The 27,554-nt window shown below is 42.8% G+C and overlaps 1 protein-coding gene across 1 annotated transcript; it reads left to right on the top strand.

The window, feature by feature from the left end:
- Positions 1-74: 74 nt before the first annotated feature.
- On the top strand, positions 75-27,289 carry CDK5RAP1 (CDK5RAP1 mitochondrial tRNA methylthiotransferase). The gene is made up of 14 exons (XM_073683858.1): positions 75-195; positions 4,392-4,665; positions 5,644-5,747; positions 7,307-7,341; positions 9,799-9,899; positions 10,003-10,213; positions 11,800-11,920; positions 13,387-13,617; positions 16,367-16,464; positions 16,860-16,915; positions 25,298-25,428; positions 25,510-25,659; positions 26,704-26,844; positions 27,102-27,289. The coding sequence occupies exons 2-14, from the start codon at positions 4,410-4,412 to the stop codon at positions 27,186-27,188; spliced, it is 1,722 nt and encodes a 573-aa protein (XP_073539959.1). The 5' UTR covers positions 75-195; positions 4,392-4,409; the 3' UTR covers positions 27,189-27,289.
- Positions 27,290-27,554: the final 265 nt, after the last annotated feature.

Genomic DNA, 27,554 nt, shown 5'->3' with positions numbered 1-27,554 from the left:
TAGCTCACACTGCCATCGTGTGTCCGGAGGTCGTAATAACACACCGCATGCACTTCGCTCTAGCCCCTCCACTTCTGTTTGCAATCGGTCATGTGACTCTACGTCATGCTTCCGCTACACGCTGTGTGCAGAAGCAGCATGTCCTCTGTCAGTCCGGCAGTTTGTCATTGACTGCAGTGCTCGCCGCTCTGCAAGGTACAGTGCAATGGAGGCAGCGCCCCCGTGTAGTGTCCGTGGGTGTCGCCGCCACAGCTGTGGTGTGTGGTAATAAAGGTTGCTACTGTAATATTGGGCTTAAAGGGGAGTCTCATTTGGAGCCACTTTATTAGGAGGTTGTGCTTCCAGCAGTTCTAGTGTTCTTATAGTTGCTGTAACTGCACTGCAGCCTGTATTCTGTGAATGGTCTGCTCGGGTAGTTATAATAGACCTGGGGGTGTACAAACATCTTAGTGTGAGGTCCACATTAAATCAGTCAAAAGAGTCGCACTGTAGGGGTCTGTGCACATGTTGCAGATTTGTCACACAACCTGAAGGGTTTCCTGATGACAGCTGAAGTCTCATGCACACGTTGCTTATGTTTTCCTTGCAGATATAAATCTCCAGCATGTCAATTCTTTCAATGTTTTTGCTGCAAATTTCACTCATTCTGATGAGTGGGGAAAATCTGCACCTAAAATACATGTACAAAACATGACAAAAACACCTATTTAATGCAGCGGTTTATCTGTTAAGAGATGCAGAATTGGTAGAGAAATTTCTCCACCAAATACTTATCATGTGCACATACCCTAATAATGGAGTATTCCCATTTGAGACTTGGGGTCCCCGTCTCCCCCCATTTATGTTCACAACTCTCGCCATTGTAGTTTGTGAATTGCTGAATCATCTGAGTGTTAAAGGGAATCTGTCAGTAGGATCAAGCCTCCTAAACCGTCTATATAGGCATGTAGGTCATGGGAAGATGAATAAGGTGATAGCTCGATATCTGTGATCCGATGTCTTATTCTAGAGAAATCCACATTCTTATAGGTAAATGAGCTGCTCAGGACTATGGGCCGGACACTGTTCTGCAGGAGAATCTGTCTCCAGAGATTATTATAAATGAAAGGGGGCATTACCAGTATGAGACATGTAATGACTGACAGTCTGCTCTCCTCATATGCACATTGTACGCTGCCAATACCCAATTTAATTTGAAATAGAAATCCCAGGATCCATAGACATGTTAATGATTTACAAGTCATGAAAAATGGAAACAAAATGTTCAGAACTTTGACTTATTCAGTGTCAAGTGTGAGCGCCGTGCACATAAATACCCGCACTTACACACCGGCTGCTATCAGTGAATGTTCTGCCATGCAGAGTGCTGTTGGGCACATTATCAAGATCTGCGCTGGAGGCTCCCATTGGAATTGCTGACCAGTGTCCCAGGTTTGTTCAATGGGACACAAGTGGGGAGACTTCGCAGGTCATGGTAACACGTTTATGCCACGCAGGCTGCTCATAGTAGCACAAGCAACACGTGGCCTGGTGCTATCTTATTGAAAAACGGTTCCTGGGACACCGGAGAAATGGCAGTACCACTGGTTCCACAATCAAATCGCTGTAACATCCAAGTGTTAGTGTACGTGGAATAAAGAATACACGAGTCCAGCTGCACTATAATCCCAGGATTAAAACCAGTGTGAAGATCCCTCATAAAGGCCTTGCATGGCACTGACTGTGTTCTTCAGACCAATCTCTGGCTATGGTTGCATTCCAGCCTCCATTGCCACCTTGCTGTGCACCATGATGGCCTTTTAGAAGGGTTCTATGTGGTCAGTGAAGAGTCCTTTCTAAAGGAACATCACACCAGTCCTACTCCCGGGAGTATTTCTGCACTTCGCGTTCACACTCGGTACTGAATAAATCGAGATTACAATTTTGTTTCCATTTCTATCCTGAGATTTTCACAATTCAACCACTTTTCCTTCTCGGTGTGATCTCAATGGTGAAGAGTGTACAAACAGTGAATGCTACAAATGGCTCTAGCAGATGCTGGCCACCTCATTGTCGCCTCTCCATTTTCACTTAAGGGGCTGCCATCGACTAATTAAACTTGCAGAAAGGGTGTTGGGGCACTTCCATTTTCCTCACATAGAGACTCCTGTATATTACTTGTCATCAATGCGTAAAGTTGGAAAGCTTCATAAATAGTGATGAGCGAGTATGTTTTGTTAACCCTTTCACCGAGTATGCTCAGATGAGCACCGAGTAGTTACAGCTGCTCGGTGATATGGTTGAATCGCTCCCTTGTGCATGATTTGAGACTGTTTGACAGTTTTAATACACATGAGGAATTAAACATATCACCGAGCAGCTATAAATACTCTGTGCTCATCCGAGCATACTCGGCGAAAGAGTTATTGAGATGGCAAATTTGCAGTATTTGGAAAGAGAGGTTTCTAGTAGAGTTGAGTGAATGTATTCTCAGCACCCTGATCTTGTGGCCCCATCAGTAGTTTAGCAGCCTCCTACGAATCTCTGGCTGGCATCTTTAGTGCCTCTTATGATTAGTAGGCCCAGCGCATCATCCATGAGTCATGTAACAGTGATGACATTTTACCAGGCCTACTTCTCAGAAGAGGCATCAGAGATGCAGGAAGGAGTGTATTTTAGGACTCTGGTCAAGGACTACTGATGTGGCTACTTGACCGGGGTCTTGAGAATCTTTTTACCCCCACCTGTTTTCTACTATAGAAATTAATGATATAATGCTTGGATAAGAAATGTCCTTATCTATGGAGATTACACCACCAAGAACCCTACTGATCCATAGAGCACCTTCACAGTATTTCTCTGGCCAATCTCCATGGAGGAAGCTACAAGCCGCTCCATTGATATTCATTGATCTTGGTATTCCTGTAAGTGACTGCAGATAATAGGATGTGTTACAGATCACAACAAAAAATAGTCTATGGCGGTAAGTAGCCGCTAGACAAGAAGAGATTCTGACAAGTCAAATAGATTTAAAATGACAACATTTTATTGATATAAATATAAAATAAGAAAACTTAAAAAATGAGGCAAGGGAAGCCTCCAAAGACAGGGAATGGACACACACAAGGTACACCGCGTATGCAATAGATTTAAATGAAGTGTATACATCAAAAATAGCGCTCTTAAAGGATTTGTAATATAAATGACCAATGTAATGGTCTGAGACTTCTATAACTCAAAATATAGCGCCAGTGCGCCCTAAAGAGCTAATTAATGGTGCATATAAGATTAAATGATGAAAGTTGTATATACCAGGGTAACGCTTTAAAGAAAGTGTAAAGGGCCAGTGTACTGGTCTAGAAATTCTATAGCTCAATTATAACACCCATGCAATCTAAAGAACAAATTCATACATAATTAAACAGTGAATCGTAGGTCTCACTCCACTGACAGCTGATAGAGGCTCCGGATCCTATTGTATAAATGCAATAGCAGGTGTAGCCACATGCTAGACACATGTGTAAAGATTGGCAACCTGTATAATTAGACTAGGGGAGTCAAGAGTAAAGCAGACATATGGGCAATGGAGAGAGAGAGCATAGGTGTATGGTAGCCTGCGGGGGGTATGGAGCAAGAAACGTTACTACCTGGAAGTAAGAGTGCTGCAACGCTGATGACCGAGGAGGGGGTCCTCCCCACACCCGACGGACACCGTTTCGCACCGTAGCTTCTTCCGGGGTGTGTCATACCAAAGGGGAGGGCTGATGGGGTATAAATATAAGGTAGGGCCAATCAGGGACCAAGAGGAGGTGCTACAATTACCATAATGTGACGTGACGGGAGGCGGGGACCTAATCCCATTGGCCGGCGTCACTGGTGACGTCATGCGGCAGCACTCTTACTTCCACTACTATATATATTACAAATCCTTTAAGAGCGCTATTTTTGATGTATACACTTCATTTAAATCTATTGCATATGCGGTGTACCTTGTGTGTGTCCATTCCCTGTCTTTGGAGCCTTCCCTTGACTCATTTTTTACGTTTTCTTATTTTATATTTATATCAATAAAATGTTGTCATTTTAACTCTATTTGACTTGTCAGAATCTCTTCTTGTCTAGCGGCTACTTACCGCCATAGACTATTTTTTGTTGTGTTCAGTTTTGAAGCTGTCTGACTTTATGTTTTTTGGACTCCTTTTGGATTATTTAGATGTGTTACAGATGTCTGATCAGTGGGGTCAGATCTCTGAGACCCCAGATAATGGGGAGAAATTGTGGTCCCTGATTTTTAGCATGTTGGCTTGTTCTAATGATTGTGAACTACAGTAACCGCAGCACTGTGAATATCTCTTACCTTTTTGCTGTACAGTAGATGTACATTTTTTTGTAATATTTTTTATCTATTAAAGGTTAACGCTTCACTCTCCATGGAGCCTGTAAAATTAACTCGCCTCCTGTATCGGGCCAACGCTTGGTTTTGCTGTCGCAGTTTAAGTTCCAGCATCTCACGCATTCAGCGATCCACAGCGAGGAAGGACGAGTTCAGAACCAGGGTGGCCGCAGGACCGCAGCTTAAAGACTTTGTTAACCCCAACCCAGCAAGTTCTCTTACTTCACCTGTAGAAGATTATGATGATGTTCCTCATTATATCACAGAGAGCCCCTCACCGACTTATAATAAAGGTTTGAATTGTGATTTCACTCATCTTTCCCTATTTGTTGCTAAATTCTGCATTGTAGTCATGCGATAGCAAATCTAGGGTAAATTGCATGACTTGTCCGAGACTAGATGTCGCACAAAGGCTATGTTCATACCAGGGCTGTGGAGTCGGTAAGCCAAACCTCCGACTCCTCAATTTCCATGCCACCAACTCCCTCATACATGGCTCATGTTTAAGTGATAAATTTACAGTAGCACAGATTGATCTCAGCTAAAAGTCTAGACCCTTAGATCAGGAATAGGTCAGACATTTATAGGACATTTCATACCTTTCCCAAATTCTTATGAAAAAATATTCCCCACAAACTGCATTGAATTACTGTACCCAATTTGTTATACATTTTAGGAGTCGGAGTCGGTCCATTTTATACCGACTCAAACTTCGACTCCACAAAATGGATACCGACTCCGATTTCACGGCCCTGGTTCACACTTTGCATTTTTGCGAGTTTGTTTTATGCAAATTAAAAGCTGCGGTTTACAGTACCAGCAAAGGCTGAGATTTTCCTGACTGAATTGGAAAACTGCTGCGTTTTTGAAAACTGCAGCATGTCATTTCTTTCAGCGTTTTTGTAGCGTTTTTTCACCCATAGGAAGCAATGAGTAATTGCAAAAACACAGGTATCAGGTTTTGGTGCAGAAAACTCAGAAACAACAGTCACTAAACTGTATGAAATGCGCTGCAAAACCTGTTTTTTTTAAGCAGTTTTTTTTATTGTGGAGAGCAGGTTGTGCCTGCAGAAAACACAGCCAAAACGCAACGTGGAAACGTTGCCAAAGTCACCATGTATCCCTAGTCTTGTGTGAAATATCCCCTACAATTTAAATGTCTTCAGCAGTTAACAATAGCACTAATTTCATGTCACCTAAAACATTGCAAATCATGATTAATGTAATATATGTATTATGAGTAATTCCCTTCAAACTTTGTTACATTGTAGTTTACTTTGAGACCTATGGATGTCAGATGAATGTAAACGACACAGAAATTGCCTGGTCTATATTGCAGAAGAATGGATATGTCAGAATGAATTCAGCTGCAGAGGTAACACAACCATGACAGGATGAGCTAATGAATGAATCCTTTTTTGTTCCTTTTTGCAGTATTCACAGGTTGTGCTCATGGGGCAGTAGTATTTTGCTATTAAAAATCGCAACAATGAGGCTGGAGAAAAACATATGATCACATCCTTAACCCCTTCACCTCCAGACCATTTTCTTTTTCTTTTTTTCCTTTTCATTTTTTGCTCCTCTTCTTCCCAGAGCCATTACTTTTTTATTTTTGCATCAATATGGCCGTATGAGGGTTTGTTTTTTGCGGGACAAGTTATATTTTTGAACGACAACTGGAAAAAAATTCCAAGCGTGGTGAAATTGCAAAAAAAAAGTGTAATTCCACAATTGTCTTTTTTTTTTTTTAGCATGTTCACTAAATGCTAAACCTGGCCTGCCATTATGATTCTCCGGGTCTTTACAAGTTCGCAGATACCAAACATGTATAGGTACTTTTATATTTAAGTGGTGAAAAAAATATTCAAAGTTTGTAAAAAAAAAAAAAAAAAAACCGCCTTTTTCCAAGACCCGTAGCGTTTCATTTTTCACGATCTTGCACGTCAGTCTGACATTTTTATTGACAATATTTTGGTGTAGATACGATGTTTTGATCGCCTGTTATTGTATTTTATTGCAATATTGTAGCGACCAAAAATCGTTTATCAATCGGATTCATTATTTTTATATTTTGATAGATCGGGTGTTTCTGAATACAGCAATACCAAATATGTGTAATTTTTATTGTTTTGTTTTGAATGGGGCAAAACGGGGTGATTTGTACCTTTTTTTTTTTTTTTATCCGTTTTAAATATTTTTAAAAATATTTTTTTTACTTGCTTCAATAGTCCATTTAGGAGACTTTGAAAGTGCGATCATCTGTTCGCTTGTGCTACACATAGCAGGGCTTCAACCCTGCTATGTGTAGCAGAAATGCTCCTCTGCAATGAATGCCAGCCACTGGGCTCATAGCAGGATTGGTTATGACAAGCACAGGGGTCTTCTGCAGACCCCTGGTTGTCATGCCAACCTATCGGCGCCCTGGAATCATGTGACAGGGGTGCTGATGGTCGGTGTTAGTGACGCGATTCTGGCGCGAGCATGTTAAATACTGTGGTCAGAGATTGACAGCGGCATTTAACATGTTAACAACCGCGGGTGTATCGCGATTCCATCCGCGACTGTTAGGGGCACATGACAGCTGATCAAATCAGTATAGCAATTAAGGGTGCACAGCACTCACAGGAGCTCTGCAATGCCTTCAAATAGCTGATTAACTGGTGGTGCCAGGAGTTGGTCTCCCAATAACCTGATATTCATATTCATTTTAAAAATGTGAAACTGGTATTTCTGAAATGCATCAACCTTTTGGATTAAGACATAGTCTGATAGGAATTCTGATAGGAATTGTGGAACCAATCATGAGGTCACGCTGTTGGAAATTTACCGGTAGGTCAGCATCTTGCTGACGGGTTCCTTTTAATATGGATAATACAGTTGACATTTCTGTTTTCTTTTCAGCTTTATGTGTTAATTACATTTTTCTTTTTTTAGGCAGATGTCTTACTTTTGGTCACTTGTTCTATCAGGTAATTTTAATATCTATGTGTACACTGAGAAGCCAGATTAGTTGGCATTACCCTTAGGCTGTGTGCCCACGATGCATTTTTTTAAGCGTATCCACAGCGGCAAAAACGCTGCAGAAACGCTTAAAAAACGCATGGTAGAAGGCCTGCCATGGTCCCCAATGATAATCCGCATGTGCTGTGCACATGTTGCGGAAATTTCCGCTGCAGATTATCATTGCGGAAAAAAACGCAGCACTACCAATTATTTTGCGGAAGCGCTGCGTTTTCGCCGCCATTGACTTGCATTAGAACACATGGATTCCGCATCACTGTATATGTAGATGCGCTTTGCACGCGTTTCAATGTGCGGATGGTACCCGGGTCTAGAGGAGAGGAGACTCCTCCGGACCCGGGTACCATAGAACCTGTGAAAAAAAGAATAAAATAAAAAATAAATGTTATATTTACCTTCTGACGGCCTCCGCTGCACTCGTCCTCCCATGCCGGCAGATCACGATGGACTGAAGGACCTGCGCTGACGTCATAGTCATGTGACGGCAGGTCCTTCAGTGCAGTGTACCTCGATCTGCCGGCAGCCAGGACAGAGTGAAGCTAGACTCCGGGGGCCATTAGAAGGTAAGTATAGATTTATTTTTTTATTTTTAACCATTCTTTACGGTCACACTATATAAATCCATGCCGTTTGCATGGATTTATATAGTGTGACCAAGTTGACAAGCACTTTCCAAGTGATGCTAAAATCCGCATGCGGAAATGCATGTGAAGAACGCTTCACATCCGCATGTCCCTGGCAGGAAAAACGCATGTACAATTCACATGTACAATCCGCATGCGTTTTTTTCTGCCAGGGAGATGCAGAAACGCTCAGGAAAAATCCGGAGCATTTCTGCATCGTGGGCACATAGCCTTACCAGGCAGCAGTTTGGCTGATGAAATGAGGAAGAGTAATGTTGATGCTAATCGCTGAATTTCAACTACTGGCCCACTAGAGCACCATGGGGTGATTTTCTCTCCAATGCAGAATTTGGTTATTAGCCAACTTTGATTATAGAGAGTTATTTAGATGGGTCATCTAGAACTGTAAATTCTTGGAGATTATTTCTGGCATTTAGGCTATGATATTGCCATAGCACACATCAATCTATTAATTGCTAATACAGGAAATGGTGGCTATATTGACTGTGTTTTGTATACTAGTCCAGTTCCTTTAGTCGGACAACAGTGGAAACTGACAGATGTATATTTTGCATTATAATTTAGCCCTAATTTTGGTCTTATAACATAAAATTTTTTATTGCAGTTTTATAAGAGAAACAAGTGCTTGATTATCTTACTCTGGCATGTCTGATTCTGAATTAAAGGAACTTTCTGCATTTAGTTATGGAATAGTAATGTACTGTATTATTGTTTTTGTTCTAGTTAAAGTGGATCTGTCACCAGACTTCAAAATACATACATTATTAAATAGATGTCCTGGAACTGATGAGGCTTGTATATTTACTGTGAAAATCAATGTCATAATGGCTTTATAATCCCTTTTTTCAAGTTTTTCCTCCTTGATATAAAAACCAGCAATGTATCAGTCCAGCTTGACTTGTAAAATCCTCATTTTATTGTAGTATTACACAGCTGTTTCAACATGGATTTTCAATGTAAGTATATCAGCCCCATCAGGTTTATGATCTATGTATTAAGGTTTGCCTTGTGTATGTGAAATCTGGTGTCAGATCTGCTTTCAATGCAAAATTCCCCGCTTAATTGTAAAGTGCTGCAGAATATGTTGGCTATATAAATAAAAATTATTATTATTTTTAGAATATTGAGGGAAATGGGCCGTTGGACAGAAGCGTTGAGAACTGCCTCGTCCTTCCCAGCATCCCCGGCACTTCTTTTGAATTGCCAACCTGGCGTGATGTCATTGTTGCTGTTTTATATCACTAACAAATTAAAGCTGCACTCTGAAATGCTATAATATGTAAGCATTGAATATATTAAATGGGAGCTGCATTACTGCTGTAGAAAATATGTTAAAAAAATGAGGGTACTTAGCGCACAAATTGGCCAATTCATGTAAGCCTAACAGCCAGCGACAAGGTGTACCCCTTTGCTGGGACCCTAAACTTTACATGCCCCTACTGGGCTGAAACCCTACAATTATATGCCAGTTGTCAATTGGCATATGCCAGTTTGTTCTCTTAAGTACCTTAATTTTTAACATGTTGTCTATAGCAGTAATGCAATTCCAATAATTCAATGTGTACATATATGTGTACTATAGTGTTTGAGTGTAGATTTAAATTGTTAGTTTTATTTTGTTGCTGTTTGACATATATGTGATAATACACCAGACCAGCTAATTAAAAGAAGAGCCGCGGATGCTGGAAGGTAGGAGGCTCTTATCCAGGAGCCAACTGTAATATTGAAATAAATAAGGGAGCTAATAATATTAATTTTCAGAGAGAAGGCAGAACAGACTATTTGGAACCGACTAAAACAACTTGGATTCATGAAGCGAAAGCGGTGCAAATCCAAAGGTCCCTTGAGGATTGGTCTATTGGGTAGGTCACACAGTGCCATTGCTTAGTAGATAGAAATTACAAGAAAGAGATTTATAATAATAAGAATATGTTTAGTCATTTTTGATACTTTGGTTTTACATAGGTTGTATGGCAGAGAGATTAAAAGAGGAGATCCTACAGAGGGAGAAGCTGGTGGATGTATTGGCCGGACCTGATGCATATCGAGATCTACCAAGACTTCTTTCTGTAGCAGAGACTGGTCAGCAAGCTGCTAACGTGCTTCTATCCCTAGACGAAACCTACGCTGATGTCATGCCTGTTCAGACATCCTCCAACAATATTTCATCCTTTGTGTAAGTTTGTACTGGGCGGTTGAATCTGAGAAGAAATATGCAGGAGTCAGCTACACGTTTGTTAACAATTACAGTATGTTGGGGACATGAATTTACGGCACTTATTAATGTATAAGTATTACAGGTTCAGCATCCGTCACCTGCTTGTTAGTGGAGCTTTCCTCACAGACTGTCCAGCTTTACTGTTCTCAGAATGACCACTGGTGGAAGAGCATTTTATCAGACCTGCCCATCAGCCGCTTCCAGTTGAAGAACACTGTATATGGGGAAAGCTGTTCTTTATTTAGATGAGGGTGGTGGACAGGTTTGGTCATATGCTTCTCCATTCTAAGAACAATATCTTGAGAAGAAGAGGAAAAAACACGAGGCACATTATAGTGCAGGAACTTTGATTAAGGTTTAGAGAGCTGTCACGCATAAATAGGTTCATAAAGTAGTATGCTCAGCTTTATGAGATGTGCAACTACTACACAGAGCTCTGTTTAGGGGCTTTGAATGTCCGCTACTGCTGTGTCCATACACATGGATTAAGCAGGGCACCACTGATTTCTGACACTGATCCTTTGTACACTATTATCAACATGAATTGTATTCTCCATACACAGAAACAAAGAAGATTCATATCTATTGATCTCGTCAAAGTGCCTATTCCATATGCAAAGGGTTTTTTCCATCTTACACATTTATCCCATATCCACAATATGCCATAAAAGCACAATAGGTATGGGTCCTACCTCTGGTACCGTCACATTTCTGAAGAACAGTGGTCTCCATTTGGCAATTTTTGTGGACCTTCTCACCCCATTGCATTCAGTGAAGAGGTAGCTATGTACAAGCATCACTCAGGTTTTTCTGTTAATCCCTTAGACCTAAATGGAAAGGGCAATGGGGCAACCTCTCCATAGCTTACAATGTGGAAAGTTGCATCACTTAATAGCTATCTACAAATATTTGAAGGGATGTCACAGTATAGAGGGGTCAGCTTATTCTCATTTGCACATGGAAACACGAGAAGCAATGGAATGAAACTGAAAAGGAGAACACACAGATTAGATATTAGAAGACACTTTTTGACAGTGAGGGTGATCAATGAGTGGAACAGGCTGCCACGAGAGGTGGTGAGTTCTTCTTCAATGGACGTCTTCAAACAGGCTGGACAGACATCTGTCTGAGATGCTTTAGTGAATCCTGCTTTGAGTAGTGATTTGGACACGACGATCCTGGAGGTCTCTTCCAACTCTAACATTCTATGATTCTGTGATAGTTTAACAGGGGTTTCAGCATCTTTATTCTCCCAATACATAAAGAGCCTACCTATTACTTATTTGTGGCATATAGTCCGGCTTTGTCATAAATGTGTAAGAAGGCAACCAATCTCTACAAATCAAATGTGTTATATTATTTAGGATTATCTTTAAACTATGTAAAAAAAAGAAATCAAATCAAATGCTAATTTATGTTCTCCTAAAAAAAAGGTCGGCTGCTGAAGGGGTTAAGCAAGTTATTTTCAACCTTTTTCCTAGCGTGGAACTAATGACGCAGGTGAAATCACCTGTGACTATTGTTCAGTATGTTTCTTTTCCTAGCTCCATCATGCGTGGTTGTAATAATATGTGCACCTACTGCATCGTTCCCTTCACACGTGGGAGAGAGAGGAGTCGTCCAGTCCACTCCATTTTAGAGGAAGTTCGCATGCTCTCCAGCCAGGTATGAACAGTTCAATAAGATAAAGCTACCAGCCAGAATATCTTTCATCCTAATACCACCAACCCTCATATCTTACAAAGCCATGAAAATAAAAATAAGCTATAGCTAACAATTAACAGCCTTCTTTTCCTTAGTACATTCCGTTTCCTTGCATGATGGTTGATACTGTGGGTTTAAGAACCTGTTTTACACAGTGCCAACTCAGAGTGGTCACGGACCACTCCTTCTGGTGATTCCACTTCTCCATGTCAACAGAGCAGCTCTTGCTCTTCCAAGCTGCTCTGATGGGGCATGATTGCCGACATCATGCAGATTGACAGCCGGTAGGCAGTGGGGTGCCTGCTGTCAATCAGCAGGACATCAGCAGTAGCACCACGTCAACAGCGCAGAAGAGAAGCTGCTACTCTGTCGATGTGACTTACTTGGAAACCGCAGGATCGCCAGCTGGAGCTGTCAGTAACCACTCTTTGCTGGCAGAGATCTGTGCTTGGAAACTACCTGCCTGTTATTTCTTAGGCCCATTGTAAAAAAATCAAATAGTCCCGAATAACTCCTTTTAATACTACCTATAATAAAAATATTCTTTAGGGTGTCTGAAGGATTCACATTGCACAATTCACTGATGTTACTTCTTTTCACCATGAATTCCACATCTGCCATTTTTCTGAGCAACAAAATTGAATGATCAAAAATTGATCTCTGATGTGTCAGAAAATGGCATGAATATAGCCCATAAACTCAGCCTACCACTCATGCAAAGTTTGCCTTAGAGCCCTCTAACCCAGTGCTTCTTGAACTGAGACAATTCTTAATAAATGATGTACTTAGTATTTGCAGAGGTTCAGATAGGAAAACCGCTTTGCCAAAACATGTCACGTGTTTCATTGGCTTTTCTCTAGTTGCATCAGTCTCTATTTTATCAGAACATGGCAGATGTTAGGATTTATCAAGACTGACCTTTTATGTGGCAATCCTAATAAGAGTGCTGGAGTATGATGTGCCGTGCCTCGTAATAAATTTGGTGCATCTTTGGACTGCTCTAGCACCTAAGAGGTGAAATCTGCTGTAGCTATGAGCTGATGTTGACTTTCTCTATAGTTTACACCACACCACAAAAAAATGATAGTAAATTTGTCCCGCAGTGATAAAAGGGCGCTGTTGAGGTTCATACTGCATTTGATAAATTTTCCCCATTGAAGTCCGGTAGGTGGGCATCACATGTCATTCCACCTCATCACAGCCCCGGGACCGCGAGTGCTGGTACCGCTGGAACAGAGCTGGCACGGGAGGTGAGTATAGGTTTTTTTATTTTATTGGTGCCGAACATTTAGTTTAAGAAGGGTTTGTCCTAGTAGTGGACAACCCTTTTAATTTCGAATAATAGGTCTTTTATAATGCTGAATGTCTATATCTCAAAAACATAATTCATAAACTGTGCTTTTAATCCATGTTCTGATTTTTCATAGGGCGTTAAGGAGGTGACTTTACTTGGTCAGAATGTCAATAGTTATTGTGACACATCTTCGGTTCAGTTTCCTACTTCTGGTACCTTTCACCTTAGTCGCAGCTTCAGTACAATCTACAAACCTAAACAAGGGGGACTCCGATTTGTGGACCTTCTGGATCAGGTTTCCAGAATAGACCCAGAAATGAGAATACGCTTTACATCCCCACATCCCAAGGATTTCCCTGATGAGGTTGGTTATTGGTGAGCTTAAAGAAGTTGTCCACTACTTTTACATTAATGTATGATCGGCCGGGGTCTCGCACGCGGCAACCCCGCCGATCAGCTGTTATCGTGGCTGCTGGTCTGAAGTGCTCACCTGCGGGGCTCCGCCGTCAAGTGGTAGTGGCTGCCGCGGTGTACTGCACATCCGCCTCCTATTCAATTGAGTGCGGGACCCCGGTCGATCATACATTGATGACCTATCCTATGGATAGGGCATCAATGTAAAAGTAGTGGACAACCCCTTTAAAATAAATGCAGTCACTTTTACGTGTGCTAAATACAGCTAAATAATAAAATGGTCTGTTAGCCACAGCATTTTGACAGTTTCCAGGTGACAAAATTAGATTTTTTTTTTGAACTGTGTAAAAATGTCCTGAATAAATAAAAAAGAATACCAGTTTTGCTAACCCATTAATGACCGTGCCTAATAAAAAAAAAATCCCCATCAAAATTAAAGAAAGAAAAAAAATGAACATCTGGTATCAGCATGTCTGTAAAAGTTTGGTCTGTCAAAATATAAAATTAATTAACCTATGTAGTAAATGTCGTAAAAAGGGAAAAAAAAATCAAAACTCCATAATACCATTTTTTCAGTTTTCACATCTCTCTAAAAATACAGTAAAAATCTATCAAAAAGTCTTATGTACCTCGAAATGCTATCAATGAGAATTCATCTCACAGTGCAATACAATAAGTAAGCCCATCAACTAAGAAATAAAATTGGTATGTGTCTTGGAAAATGGAGTGGCAAATCAACATTTTTTATTTCCTCTGAATTATTTTTTGCCATTTGAATAAAAAAAACACAAACATATTTTTCGGACTATAAGACGCACCGGACCATAAGACGCACCTAGTGTTTAGCAGGGGAAAATAGAAAAAAAATGTAAGCAAAAAATGTGGTCACGATGCCCTGTTAAGGGGGAGAGGTCTGCTCCTGACACTATTATAGGGGTAATGTCCCCTAATTCTGTTAATATCCCCCATCTTGGTATATATGGCCCCATCCTTCCTGTTATACGTGGCCCTCATCCCCATCCTGGTATGCATGGCCCCCTCATCCCTCTTCCTGGTATGTATGGCACCCTTCATCCTGTTATGTGTGGCCCCCCTCACACCCATCCTGGTATGGCAGGCACCTTTATCCCTCTTCCTGGTATGTATGGCACTCCTCATCCCTGCATGTATGGTCCCTTTCATCCCTGTATGTATGGCCCCCTTCATCCCTGTATGTATGGCCCCCTTCATCCCTGTATGTATAGCAACCTTCATCCCTGTATGTATGGCCCCCTTCATCCCTGTATGTATAGCCCCCTTCATCCCTGTATGTATGGCCCCCTTCATCCCTGTATGTATGGCCCCCTTCATCCCTGTATGTATGGCCCCCTTCATCCCTCATCCCTGTATGTATGGCCCCCCTCATGCCTCATCCCTGTATGTATGGCCCCCCTCATCCCTGTATGTACGGCCCCCTCATCCAGGTATGCTTGACACTGCCTGATCCCCGTCACGCTGCACAGAAAAAAATAAACACTCATACTCACCTCCTCTCTTCTCCAGCGCTGTGTCATGCTCTGTGCTGGAATAGTCACTTTCATTCTCCCTAATAGCGCGCACAATTTAGCCGCAGCGTGGCTTCTGCTGCGCTTAGCTGTCAGCGTGCCCGCTATTAAAGGCCATGAATATTCACCACACCCATGGGAGTAGTGAATATTCATGGCCTTTAATAGCGGGCACGCTGACAGCTTGAGCGGAGCAGGAGCCACACTGCAGGCACAGTGTGCCGGTTATTAAGGAAAATTAATATTCACTGCTCCCCACGAACACGGACGTGGGGAGCAGTGAATATTCATTTTCTTTAGTAGCGGGCACAGTGTAGGCTCCAGCAGGCAGCTGCTCCCTTCCTGTGCACTGCTACTCCGCCACTGGCGCTTCCCCCACATCCTCCACCACCCACAGCCACAGTATTTTATGTATATCAGATTATAAGACGCACCCCCCCATTTTCCTCCAAAATTTTGGAGGAAAAAAGTACGTCTTATAGTTCGAAAAATACGGTAAATAAGTTTTCAAGTTTGGTAAACCAAAGTACGGGTAAGGTGTCCTGGAAGGCATTGAGAGACATAGAAAACTCAGAACAAAAATACGTCCCACGTTTTTTGTTTTGGGTTTTCCAAGTTTGGTATTTCTAGTCTGTAATTGTACTGAAGTGGAGAATCCTACTGCCAGATCATTTTTTCTATACAATGAACAACATGAAAACAAAAAAACAACAATGGCTGAATTGTGTTTGTCACCATTTTATCCCACTTGGAATTTTTTTTTCGCTATATTTTTCACTACACTGTATGGTAAAATGAATGGTGTCAATGAAAACTACAACCTGCCTTGCAAGACACACACCTATATCGACAGAAAAATAAAAAAGTTATGGCTCCTGGATGAAGAGGAGTAAAAAAACAAAACCATTAAAATGAAAAACTGCTGCGGCAGGAATGAAGATGGAGTTCCTCGTTTAGTAACGTTTCAGTTCAGGGAGAGACTCTTGTCGTAGGTTCATGTGAACAGACATCCAGAAGTTTGAATTAACTTTCATGGCCCACATACACTGCCTCATCATTAGTAAGCTCCAGTACAAGAGTCCAACAGAAAAAGGAAGGATACTCTAGCATACATTACATTGATTAGTATGATATTTTTGTGTTTGCTCTTTTAAGGTTCTGTATTTAATACGAGAGCGACATAACATCTGCAAACAAATTCACATTCCAGCTCAGAGTGGAAGTAACCGAGTTCTAGAAGCCATGCGACGTGGGTAAGTGTTTTCTTGTGTTTTCCATTACTAAATGATGGAGCTATGCCTTGCTTCTGTGGCTTCAGCTCACCCTCCCTCCCTGTACACATCCCCAGTCACTCACAACTTGCGGAGGATCACTAACATCACCCTTTAGAGCACACTGTTCTGAGAGCTGCAGGCTGAGCCCTGCCTCCTGCATTTGGGGCTGTGCTGGCCTGGCAAGTTGTGTTCTGTTATAAGCACAGACTGAAAATCTTTGTACTCTGTGCTTTGAATGAACTTTAGCAGGAAGTAAGGTGCTGAGTAATTTTAACAGCAAGTACATTTCTGACCCAATGACCACCATAATTCTTGATGAGATATGAAAACACATTAAAATATAATCTTTCTTATTTTTCCTCGTTTTTCCACAGTTACACAAGAGAAGCTTACCTAGATCTTGTACAAAATATTCGAGAGCACATCCCAGGTGTGTTATCCTTTCCTCTTGTAATTTCATGTTTTGATGTAATCCATTTACACCAACCCCATTGATTCCAGTATGCTGGAATATTTGCCTGAATTTCAGAAGTTCCTTTATATATGAACACTACCAAGTGCCCTCTTTTAAAGGTAACCTGTTATGTCAAAAACGTTGTCAATTTGCAGGTTCATAGCATTGTAAACCTGTGCGGCCGCGCTGAAAGTCTGGCTACCAGGAGGAAATTAACTTTATTCCTCCTGGCAGACACGAGCTTTCAATCATAAAGGCACAGCTTTAGTCACCGCTCAGTACATTGTGAGCGGCGGTTGTAACCACACCCGTCTTAGCACTGATGCACTGCGGAGCTTGCTGTCAATCAGTGCCGGGGGGGCATGGTTTAGCCGCTGCTCACTATGTACTGAGAGGTGACTGAAGCTGCTCCAGCTGCGCCTCTATAACTAAAAGCTCGAGGCTGCAAGGAGGAATAAAATTAATTTCCTCCCGGTAGCCGAGCTTTCAGTGTGGCGGCATGGCTTTAGAACGCTGTTAACCTGCCGATTAACCCTTTATCTCCAGGTTAATAGCATTTTGAGAAATGACAGGTTCCCTTTAAATATGGTCATGTATGTGGATTTTTGTCATAAATTTTAAGATATACCATATGCGTTAAAAGTTTAAGTAGTTGTCAATGACTTAAAGGGGTACTCCTGGGAGGTAAAAAAAAAAATGTACTGTCCCTGCCCTCTTAAACTATAAAGACGAGATGCCCAGTGTACTTCTGTTATCTTTATAACACTAGTAATTCAATGTGATAAGAGCTGCTCCTCACTGCTCCCCCATTCCTGTCTGATACATTACGTCACACAGCAGTGTTCAGCTCCCCACTTTGAGTAGCAGCCAATCCGAAAAGAGGGGGCATAGCCACGCCCCCTGTTCTCTACAGAGAAACTGCTATTATTATGAGACTGGCTGATACCAGCAAGGAGCAGCACACTGCTGTAATATCCCAGATGGAGAGGTGAGCAGTGCAGTGAAAACTGCTCCTGTCACACCAACTCCCTGATAATATCTCCCTGTTTGCAGTCCGAGGTGAGGGGGCGTGGCCTGCTGAGTCCCCTGATCATGTCTCCTTCACTGCAGGGCTACTAGCAGGAAGCAGGCCATGCCCCCGTCACTCCACCTCACCTCGTACTGCAGACAGGGAAACATTATAAGGGGGCTGGCGTGACAGGAGCTGCTTTTCACTGCACTGCTCACCTTTCCTTCTGGGACATTACAGATGTGTGCAGCTCCATGCTGTTATCAGCCAGTCTCCAGGTAATCGCTGGTTCTCTGCATAGAACAGGGGATATGGCCTGCCCCCTCTTCTCATTTTTGCTGTTACAGGGGGGAGCTGCACACTGGGGTGTGACGTAATGTCCCAGAAAGGAGGGGGAGCAGTGAGGAGCAGCTCCTGTCACACAGAATTACAAGTGTTATAAAGAAAAAGTGCACTGGACATCTCATCTTTATAGTTTGAGAGCAGAGACAGTATAAAATTTGTTTATCTCCCCAGAGTACCCCTTTAACAATTGATGATCTTTCCATAGAATAGATCATTAATATGAGGTCGGAGGGGTCCAGTCGCTTGACCGATCAACTGAAACGTGCTCCATATATTGTTTGGTGGGTGCTTTTAAGTACTGCACTTTATCACACATTCACTTGAATTCATGGTGCCGGAGCATATTTCAGCTTATCAGTGTGGGTGTTGAACCCACACCAATGTTACATTGATGACCTATTACAGATGTTTAATCAATTGTTAAGTCCCAAACAAGATTTTTAATCTATAGCAAAAAACAAAGCTCTTCTCTATTGGGTAAAAAACTACAAAACACAAGGCGCTCTATGGATTTTTGCCCTTATGTTTCCATGTAATCTCAGAGCAGCATGATGTAAAGGCAGAGATTCAGATTCCAGAGATGTGTACTCACCCTTCCTGGGCCCAGCGCCAGCTTCCCAAGACTGCAGCAGTGACTTAAAAAATTAAATTGTGACGCTTAAAAGAAGGGGGAAAAATGAAAATGCAAAAATGATTGCTTTATTAACAGAATTATCCACTTTCAGGAAAGTGTGCCCCAAACTGTATATAATAACAAATTCAGCAGGTCCTTGCCCTTCTTGCTTCCAGCACCGGCTCCCTGCCATTGCTCCGGTTCTGTTTGTTTTGTCTGCAGTGGTGACTTCACGTCAAGGGCTCAGGTCACCGCTAAGGCCAGGCGTTGAGCATGCTGTCCGCTTTGGCGCAGCCGCTAAGTTCAGTGACTAGCTAGAGCGGTACAGCATACTGTTGACTTGAAGTAGACCACTGCAGCCAAAACACACTTGAGTGGAGCAGCGGAAGGGAGATAGTGCTGGACCCAGGAAGGGCGAGAACCTGATGAATTTATTATTTTAAGTGTTTTACATAGTTTGGGGTCTTCTTTCCTGAAAATGGATAACTCTTGAAAGAAGTCAGCCTTTCTCTTTCGCTTCATTGGGGGACGCAGGTAACGAGGGGTGCGTGCTGCTGCCACTAGGGGGCTGACACTATGCAAAATAAGATTGGCTCCTCCTCAACAGTGCACATTCACCAACTGGCACAAAGCTGATCAGTTTTAGCTTAGTGTCAGTAGGAGACAGAAATGGATCTTTCCCAGACCCATTTCTACCTTTTTAGGTTCTGTTGTTTTCTTTTAATGCTGTTCGCTATTTCTTTCAGATTTTACTGGAGGGGAAACTGAGTGGAATATGTCACTCTGTCACCCCACACAGAGATGGAGAGCACAGCATGGACTATGTCACACTGTATCCTCTCCAGTCTCTCCATCAGGAACCTAACCCCTAATGCATGAAGAGCGTTCAGGTGACCAAGAGGACGGTCCCTGCTCCCCCGGCCCGCTCGTCTTCCAGAGCTAGACTGTGCCTGGAGAGAAGACTGTCCACTACCCTAGGAGTCCCCACTTGAGGTTCTTGATGGATGTCTGCAATCTTCTTCATCCTCAGGAGTAGCCAGAGTCATCTTCAGGGATGTCGAGGTACCCCCATTCCTACCACAGGTATCCCAGGCAGTGGTAGCGCTGGGCTCCTTCTTTTCATCTCCGCCGGCGCCAGTCGCGTCGCTCCAAGCCAATTCCGCCCCTTCCCCCACTGCAGCCTGGATTTCTACTTTAGGTAGTGGCTGGTTTGCGGCTTACTCGCTCTGGACGGTCACACATCCTTTTTCTTCTCTAATCAGCGGAGCGTGGGCTTTCCTCGTACACCTTTCTTTGCTTCTCCTTTTTTTTCCCTATTCTCTGCCCTCTCCTCAACGGTTTTGTGCAGGAAATAGCGCACCCTTTTCCTCAGCTCCGCCTCCTTCCCCCTTTGCACAACGTTTTTACCTCCACGGATCCCTCAGGAAGGTGGTTTCCTGAAGGGTTCTCCACAACTCTTCACTCAGGATTCCTCCGGCACACAGGGACCCTACTGTGCCTGGCCGGGCTCCCGCAGACCACCACCCTCACCCTCCAGAATAGGTAAGCTCTGCCATAGCTGGCTTATCACTCTCTCTCAGCAGTATCGTTTCCTGGCCTCTCGCTCTCCTCATGTCTTACTCCAGCTTACTTACTTCAGCTCCACTTGTCATGCATTTTTCCTGCTGCTCCTGTAAGTGCAAATTTCCTTTGGGTCAGCCCGCTCACCTCTGTTAAGAATGCAGCCATTTCTCCACTCATACCTCCCTGGAGTCCTCCACCACCCATGAGGAGAACGTGCTCCCCCAACGGTTTGGGCCATATCTCTTTCCCAGTCTGTCGCAGACCTAACCAAGGTCTCACAGACTCTGGTGTCCATCCTGGATCGACTCCTTGACCTCCCCTCCATGGTGACCACTCCAAATACCCCCCAGGGGGAGTCAGACCTCTCTCCCAATCCACCCTGGGTCAGTAGGGTGCACAAAATATCCCAGAAGCGGATGTGTTCCAGCTCCTCTAGATCCCCTTCTCCACCAGGTCCTTCCAGACTGGCCTCTACCTCTTACTCTCTCCCTGGAACCACAAGCAGATATGGAATCTGATCCTGGCTTTGAGTCCGATTCGGACCTAGATTCTGACCAAGCTTCTAAATTGAGAGACATAGTTGACATGAATCCTGGTCCTCAACCAAACCCTGAATGTCAAGTACACTGATTCTGCACCATCGGAACAATCAGTCTCCTTTAGGCGAGTGTATTCCTAGAGTCCTTGCCAACCATAAGAAATGTGAGGGTGTCCTAGCAAGGACGTGGGAACATCCGGACAAGCAGTACCAGAGAAGGAAACGCTTAGGCATTCTTTATCCTTTCCCCTCCACTCTCACCAAAAGTTGGAGTGAATCCCCAGCTGTGGATCCACCGATCTCAAGAGTATCCACAAAAACTGTCCTCCCTCTGTCCGATGGGGCTTCTTTCAAAGACTCCAATGATAGACACTTCGATTTCCTGGCAAAGTCAATGTTTGAGTCAGCAGGCTCAGCCTTGTGCTCTTCCTTTGCCAACACATTAGTGTCAAAGTCGTCCTAGCGGCGACTCCTCCAGACTATCTGACAGACCAAATCGCCCAGGCCAGTGAAATACTTTCTTTCAGCATCCCTGAACAGCGCTTCCTGTTCTGCTCAGGCTTCCAGCAACCTGGTTGCCATTCGCATCGTCATTTGGCTCAAGGCTTGGCATGTGGATATAGCATCTAAGAAGTCCTTCACCAATTTACCCTTTCAGGGTTCCCGCTTGTTTGGATCCAAATTGGATCAAATCATAATGGAGGTCACAGGGGCGAAAGACCTCAGACGACCTCCCATCAGATGAAGAACAGTACCTTTTCACAATTTTCGTCGAGAGAAGGCTCGACCCATTAAGACAAGCCAGTTACACCCCAGGAAAGGAAGACAAACTCCTTCAAACTTTCTCCCTCCTGTTGACCGTGCAGTACCCAGAGGAGGTCCTCCAGGACCAGGTCCAACCGATTCTCCTCTTCATGATGGGTCGCTCCCACCTGGGAATCCTCTCGGGTGGGCGGACTTCTCCTCCTTTTTCAGGACGAATGGCTCGCCGCATTAGGGTACGCCTTGGTCAGAGAGGTAGTATCTTTCAGATACGAAATAGAATTCTCTTCTCTGCCCCACAACCACTTCTTCGAGTCCCACACCACAAGAGACCCCTCCCTTGTCCCAGGTTTCTTCAAGGCCATCTCGTCTCTCCTTCAAAGTGGCGTCATTATTCCTGTTCCTCCATGAGAGTGCTTCACAGGTTTCTATTCCAATCTTTTCGTGGTTCCCAAGAAAGATGGATTCTTCTGATTCATCTTGGACCTCAAGCTACTGAACAAGTGGGTCAGTCTATGCCACTTCCGAATGGAGTCCACCCATTCAGGTATATCGTCCATGGGACCCCAGGAATTCCTTTGTTCGGTGGACGTTCTGGAAGCCTCTCTCCATGTCTTCATCTTTCTGGCACATCAGAAGGAAGGACATCCTCCCCTCCTAAGGTAGTCTAATCCTTCCATCTAAACAAGGAAATTGTCTTCCCCTCTTTCTTTCCCACACCCCCCATCTTCTGGAACAGTCCCTATACAAGCTTGACCTCATCAGAGCGATTTGCTTCTACCTCTCCAGGACATCCCTATTCCGACGTGCCGATTTTCTTTTCATCATCCCCGAGACACTTGTAAGGTCCTCCCAGCCTCAAAAGCTACTATTGTTCGTTGGATCCTGTCCGCTATTCTGGTAACTTATCGGACAAAGAACAGAACATCTCCCGCCGGGGTCACAGCCCATCTACCCGGGCAGTGGAAGCCTCCTGGGCCGTTCGTCACCATGCCTCCACTTTGCAGGTCTGCGAGGCTGCTACCTGGTAGGATGATCTTGCAAGCGACAGTTGTTTGCCTTTGACCTGAAGGAAATAAGTTCAGTTGTTTTTTCCTGTCTGGTCTCTTAACCCTCTTTTTCCCACCCTTGAGACTGCTTTTGGACATCTGATGGTTATGTGTGTCCCCCATTGAGGCGATAGAGGAGAGCGGATTTTGGGTACTCACCATAAAATCTCTTTCTCGCAGCCTTGATTGGGGGACATTTGAGCTTGTGAGTTTTATGATTTACATGTTGCTTCTCCTACTACTGCTCTCTCACTAACTGATTAGCTTCATTCCAGTTGGTGGATGTATACTGCTGAGCAGGAGCCAATCTTTCTTTGCATAGCGTCAGCATCCTAATGGCAGCAGCACACACCCATGGTTACCTGTGTCCCCCAATAAAGGCTCTGAAAGCTATTACGGTGAGTACCCAAAATCCTCTTTTCTCATTTTTTTTCATTTTTGTTTTTTCCTACCCTTCCAAGAGCCACAACTTTTTTCCTTCAACACAGCGAGAATTTTTGAAGTTTTGAATGATATTCATTTTACCACATAATTTACTAAAAAGTGTGAAAAAATTCCAAGTGCGTTCAAATGGCGAAAAAATGCAGTTCTTGTTTCAGTTTCATTTTTTACAGCATATATTGTGATGTTATCATGACCTGACAACATAATTCCATAGTTCAGTCCAGTTACTGAGATACCAAGCGTGTTTTTAGCATGATGTGGTTTTTAATGGTACAATTTTAGGGTACATACAACACTTTTTCTTTTTTTATAACATTTTTGAGGTGAGTTGAAGTGACCAAAAAAAAATACTATTTTGACATGTAAATTTTTTTTTTCTTTATAATGTTTACCATACTGGTTGAATAAATTTATTTGTTGATATATCGGTCTTTTACAGATGTAGCAATACTTTACATGCTTGTTTTTTTCATTCTTTATTTTCAAATGGGAAAAGAGGGATTAAAACTCTTGTGCTGTTATATTTTTAATTTTCACAGAAATTAAAAAAAAAAATGCATTTAGCATAACCTGATTTAAACAATAGGACCGCGCATTCCTTTTATGAGTTGCACAATTAGAGCTGTGGGTGCTTTCTGTTATACATACCTTCTCTTCCCCCCTTTTTCAAGCTTTTAACCCAGAAGTTTCTAACTTAAGACAGATGGTTTATAGCTATACAGAATTAGATAATACTGTTTTAGCCAGCACTCACATATGATCAAATGAACTGTATAGCTGATATGATCAATGTCTGAAGTGATCTGGCTGCAATTATTTTTTGCTTAATTACTCTATAGCTACTAACAGTGGCATAACTTGAGTCCGATGGGCCTCAGTGCAAAATTTGGACCTGGGTCCCTGCATGTTGGTCAGATGTATGGGTCTTTGTGGCATTTCAAATCCTATAAGGACATATGAGTTCTCCACCCCCCCCCATTCTCCATTATGTTGTAATGACCCCCATCCTGGGCCTATCCTAATCTAATATATACTGTATGTCCCCTATTCTGGTATATATGACCTTCATCCTGGTATAGATGTTCCTTATCCACGTATACATGACCTCCATCCTGGTATACATGTTCCCCATCCTGTAATATATGTTGCCCATCCTGGCAGGTATGTTCCCCATCCTGGTATACATATGACCTCCATCCTGGTATATATATTCTCCATCCTGGGCCCATCCGAGTATATACCGTATTTTGTGGATTATAAGAGGCACTGGATTATAAAATGCACCCCAAATTTTACAGAAGGAAAATAGGAAAAAAATATTTTAATAAAATAATGGTGTGTCAGTCCGCTTTGGGGGGTGGCAGTGGTGGAGCGGGGTCCCAGGAGGCAGGGTTGCTGCAGGAATCTGGTGGAGGCAGGAGAGGGGCTGTGCTACGAGCCCCAGGCTGGGAGGAGGGGTTGTTCGGAGGTGCGACGCTGCGGGGCGATGCCGCGGGTCCCAGGCCGGTAGGATGGAATACTCAGCGGTGCAGGGGCTTTGCCGATCTTTTGTGAACGCCCAAAGCCCCCGCACTTCCATGATTTTCAATGCTGTGGACTTGGGGAAAATGGCCGCCGATGCCAGCGCATTCGGAGATTGAGATATTGGCTCCCAAGATCTCGATCTTAGGGTTTACTGCTCATTGCCTAGGTTACCGACCACCTCTGTAGTCTTTCTGGTAACTGTTTTCCTAGGCAAGGAGCACAGCAGTTACAAGCTCTTACAGTCTAAACGACAGCTGGCACTCATATCTTCATAAATCCTTTATTGTGTCAAAGATTAAAAGCTGCAGCAATGCTTCACACAACGGCACTAAAAACTAAAGGGCAGGAGAAGAACACGTGTCGCGTCTTCAGGCAATTTCCTTGATAAAGGACCACGGAGGTCAGAAACGCATTGCCTGAACGCGCGGTTTGGTCCAGGAGATTGAAGATTAGACAATCCCTATAATACTTCAAGTATAATTATAATAATTGCAGGTTTTGCCATTCATAGGAGTCAGTCTGAGCAGTGATTTTATTACCGGCTTTTGTCAAGAAACCGAGGAAGACCACCTCCAAACGTTGTCACTGTTACGTAAAGTATCCTACAATACAGCTTTCCTGTTTGCCTACAGCATGCGGAAGGTGACTTGGTGCATTTTTATAGCTTTTTATGTATTATTTTTTAACATTGAAAAACGTAACACCCCCTTCCTTCTGGATCAGAAAACGCGAGCATTTCATCGGCTGATTGATGATGTTCCACCTGAAGTAAAGAAAAGGCGATTGGAGGAACTAATAGCAGTCTTCAGAGAAGAGGCAGAAAAAGTCAGTCAAAAAGCCTTGAGAAGTACCCAGCTAGTCCTTGTGGAAGGAGTGAGTATCTGCCATGTTGCCTTGGATTTGATGGATAATGGTAAAATGGATTATTGCAGCCAGTATTGTAAAATGTGTATACTGGTAATTCATAAATAAGGTTCAATAACCATGTAAATCAGTGATCCCAAAACATTTTTTTTCAGTAGGCATAAAAGAGTTGGCACCAGGTTTATAGCCCCTATCAATTGGATAGGGGGCAACTTATTGATCACCCCTAGGACTCCAACCGCTGGGACTCCCATTGATTCTGAGAACAAGGCTCTACAGACCCATCTGAATTGAGTGGAGGTTGAGCATGCACATATCCCCTCCATTCATAGTCTATGGGACGGCCAGTGATAGCCGAGTACAGCAGTTAGCGGGATGAAGTGATATAGACATTAAATGGATCAGAGGTATGCATAATCAATTGAAGGAGAGAGGAAACTCACTGACGCATGCAAATGAATAAATGGATTATGCTTTTCCTATCCAATAGAAATCCAACAGCAAAATCGCTAGCTCATGTGATTAAATGGTAATGTGAAGGGAAAAAAAGAAAATTGGTTTTAAATTAGTGTTTCTTTGCATACCACATGTTACGATTAAGACCAGTTTTGGTCAAAACGCATAAATATGATTCTTACTAGTCACTCTGTTTTATGCCCTTTTTAGTAAGGACGAAATAAAGATTGGAATTTTTTAGGATATCAACAGTGGTGTGCATACTCGATCTTCAGTACATTCAGATCATTGTCTGGATTGCTGGGGGTCTCAGTGGTCGGAACCCATTGAATAGTTATATCTTATCCTACCTATATAAACTTGGTACAATCCTTTGAAGCTCCTTAAGTCCATACAAGAACAGGTTTTTAGCTTGAAGAGTAAAGGGCACTTTCTTTTGTAGTAGTATATTAATTATATGAGCCATTACATTAGAGACATAAAGTGTATTAGCCAGTCCTCCCAGTTGGTAGCTAAACATTCAGCACCAGAAAGCAGTACATGTACACAAATAGAGGAAAGTTAGTATTATTTATCTTTTACTTGTCTCTTCTTCAGATTAGTAAACGTTCGTCATCAGAGTTGTGTGGCAGGAATGATGGAAACACTAAGGTGGTCTTCCCTGATATTCCCATTGCAAGTAGTTCATTACTAGAGAACAATGTCCGTGCCAGACCCGGGGACTATGTGTTAGTAGAGGTAAAGTATTTGTACTTGATACCTGTGATGATGAAAATGTGTCTTCAGCTTTGGCGCTAAAGCAGATTTGTGAGTTAATATTTTGCCCTCTGGTACAGGTCTGTGCTCTTAGTTGTCATAACGGTATAAAAAATTGCACTTTGCGTAAGTGTCCTGAAAAATACACTGAATACATAGTCTTGTGTTTTCAATAGGAGAATACTCCCTCTGCTTCTTTGCATTTTATAAGATGTAACGCTTGCATTTTTATGTTTCAGATAATTTCATCTAGTTCACAAAGCTTAAGGGGAAGACTACTTGGCTTAGCTGATCTCCAGTCATCGCCAGCCTATTCTCGACTTTAAAGCTCTTAATCCATAGAAAAGTTCATCAGTTTGTAATTTTCTCAAATTTTCCACAGTATTCTTGTCCAACACATATTAAAATTCTTATACATCCTTTGTAAGATTGAATATTTTCTTAAAGGCAATCTGTCACTAGGTTTTTGCAACTCCATCTGAGAGTAGCATGATTGCTGCAGTTTTGATAAAATCACCATTTTATCTGCTGTATACACAATAGATAGTGGCTGAACCATCGTTCAGCCTACAGGAACGCTTATTCTGCTGAGCGTTCCTGTGTTTTCTACAAGCGCACCACTGCCAGACATCTCTGGTGGCGGCTTATCTCGCCAAGAACAAAAACATTTGGTATGCCATATCCTTATCCCT

This window comes from Phyllobates terribilis, unplaced genomic scaffold (assembly GCF_046119375.1).
Source record: "Phyllobates terribilis strain yellow unplaced genomic scaffold, ASM4611937v1 Scaffold_5__5_contigs__length_657084704, whole genome shotgun sequence".
Taxonomy (NCBI): Eukaryota; Metazoa; Chordata; class Amphibia; order Anura; family Dendrobatidae; genus Phyllobates; species Phyllobates terribilis.
This window is presented reverse-complemented; position numbering and strand designations above follow the sequence as displayed.